General features: G+C 33.7%; 1 protein-coding gene across 1 annotated transcript; it reads left to right on the forward strand.

Annotated features, from left to right (window-relative positions):
• The first annotated feature begins 1526 nt into the window (after positions 1-1526).
• Positions 1527-1916, forward strand: LOC111878330 (putative lipid-transfer protein DIR1). Its single transcript, XM_023874842.1, has one exon. The coding sequence runs from the start codon at positions 1527-1529 to the stop codon at positions 1914-1916; it is 390 nt and encodes a 129-aa protein (XP_023730610.1).
• The last annotated feature ends 270 nt before the right edge of the window (positions 1917-2186 follow it).

Below are 2186 nucleotides of genomic sequence, written 5' to 3' on the forward strand. Positions count from 1 at the left end.
AGGATATAATTGTTAACCCAAACTATTACTTTGGTTAAGATTATTTATCCTAGATAATCTTCTATAAAAAAATCATTTTTAACGCTTATTATATCTTAATTGACTAGCCCGAATCTACGAGTGTTACACGATCTGCCACATATCCATGAGGTATAATAGTAGACTTATTTGTTAAAGTTGACAAATTCATTTTCCAACCGACTTTGTTGCCCTTGATATGGAAGAAGACGGAGATATTCCCATCATTCTTAGGAGGTCATTCCTTAGTACCGCACGAGCCCCCGTCGATATTCACAACTTTAAATTAACATCGCGAGTGAGGTCCAAAGAAATCACTTTAGAGTCGATCAAACAAAGTCTTTTGGTTCTAATCAAAGATTTTAAGTTTTAGATTTGGAGATAAAGTATCAAAAGTTTAATATCGTTTGAATTGCGGTTCACTATTGAGATAGATTGGAATTATCGGATCACGGAGGGTACCGATGATGATTAAAATACTACCCTTGGTTAAGCTTTGGATGGTAAAAGTTTGTTTTTGTCGGAGTCGTTCATTTTTTAAAAGATATTGCACTTGTAGTTGCGGTTGCTGCAACTTTATCTTAGTGTCGTTGCTACAAAGTTCTTTCAAACTTCATTGCTATTATTGGTGGAACCCCATAGTACATTGCTAATATCAGTTTGAAATCACTCTAATTGATTTTTAAATTGTGTAAAATGACGTCTTTTCCTTCTTGTGTGCTTTTATAATGCTTTCTTGTGGTGTGCTTTGTTAAAAACAGTTACATAAGATGCATGAAAGGACCGTTTTATGAAAATGGTCATGTACAATCATTCAAAGTTTTGAGAAATGGACCACATTCTTGGGCTTATGATTCTTTTTGTTTTATAGGAGCATGCACATGATTATCGTAGAAAGCAATGAAAAAGAGCAATAAAGTATAATCTACCGATAAACATCAAAATATTGAACAAAAAACATAATTTATTTATAGCGTTAAATCACAATAATTTTTTTTTATAATATTTTTTTTTAATTTAAATAATAAGTGGCATCATCTAATTTTTTTCTGGACCCAAAATACGTTTGAACCGGCCCTAATCTCAATAATCAATCAACTTCGAGAAGATACTGTCTTAAATGGATGAAACATTTCGTTCACCCTCTCAATGTGGTTATGTGACAATAAGTTGTCATTAATATGTTCGTTGTCTACTTTCAAGATGGCGAATTGAAATACTTTCTGTAGTATTAATTATAAGATTTTTATTTAAAATAAAAGCTTTAACCTCTTCCAGACGTTGTTCTTTCTTTTTTTTAAAGGAGAAAATTATAAAAACTAATGAATTATAAAAGCTCTCAAATAGTCGCACGTATTTTTTAATGAACTTTGTGCACAGTTCTCACGAGATCAACCTAATGGATAGAATAATTAAAATAATTAAAAAAAATGTGGTAGGACCATTTTGTCCTCTCACCACATAAATGCAAGCAAGTGTTGCACTTTCTTTCTCTATATAAACCAACCATGCGTACCCCTCAAAAAACACACCAACAAACAAACAGTTTAAGTGAGAATCTTACAAAAACATATCCAATGGAGTCCTACACAAAGCTAGTTATTGTAGCTCTAGTTCTGGTTGCAACTATTGTGACTGAACCGATGGCTACAAATGGTTTCTCCATATGTGGGGTGACCACCGATGGCCTGAAGACCTGCCAGCCGGCGGTGGCAAAAGGTGTCGACCCTCTTCCACTACCAACAACAGAGTGTTGTGCTGCCCTTACTAAAGCTGATATGCCATGTTTCTGCAAGTTGAAAGACTCAAGCTTGTTGCCTATTTACGAAATTGACCCAACCCATGCAATGGAGCTACCTGCAAAATGCAAATTACCTCAAGCCACCTACCACTGTTAGATAGATCAAATTTCTGGTTCTTTTATCGTCTTTGTTATAATATATCCTTGTTTATTGTGGCTGCGTTTTGTGTCTTGTTTAGGGTTAATTAGTATTCCATTGATGTAAGGTGGGGATGCAGGAGGTGAAATGGTGGTGGTGTAACAGTTTCGGTATTATAAAGTTTATGTTTATGTTTTTGTGTTGGTATCTGTTATATATATTTGTTTCGTACGTACATAACTACATATGATATTTAGAAAACTATTAATTCCAATGATTTTTTTTTTT

Source organism: Lactuca sativa, chromosome 5, assembly GCF_002870075.4.
Source record: "Lactuca sativa cultivar Salinas chromosome 5, Lsat_Salinas_v11, whole genome shotgun sequence".
Taxonomy (NCBI): domain Eukaryota; kingdom Viridiplantae; phylum Streptophyta; class Magnoliopsida; order Asterales; family Asteraceae; genus Lactuca; species Lactuca sativa.

What these genes read in the sequence shown, in the direction of transcription:
- LOC111878330 (XM_023874842.1), top strand. Translation starts at nt 1,527, where the DNA reads ATGCGTACCCCTCAAAAAACACACCAACAAACAAACAGTTTAAGTGAG.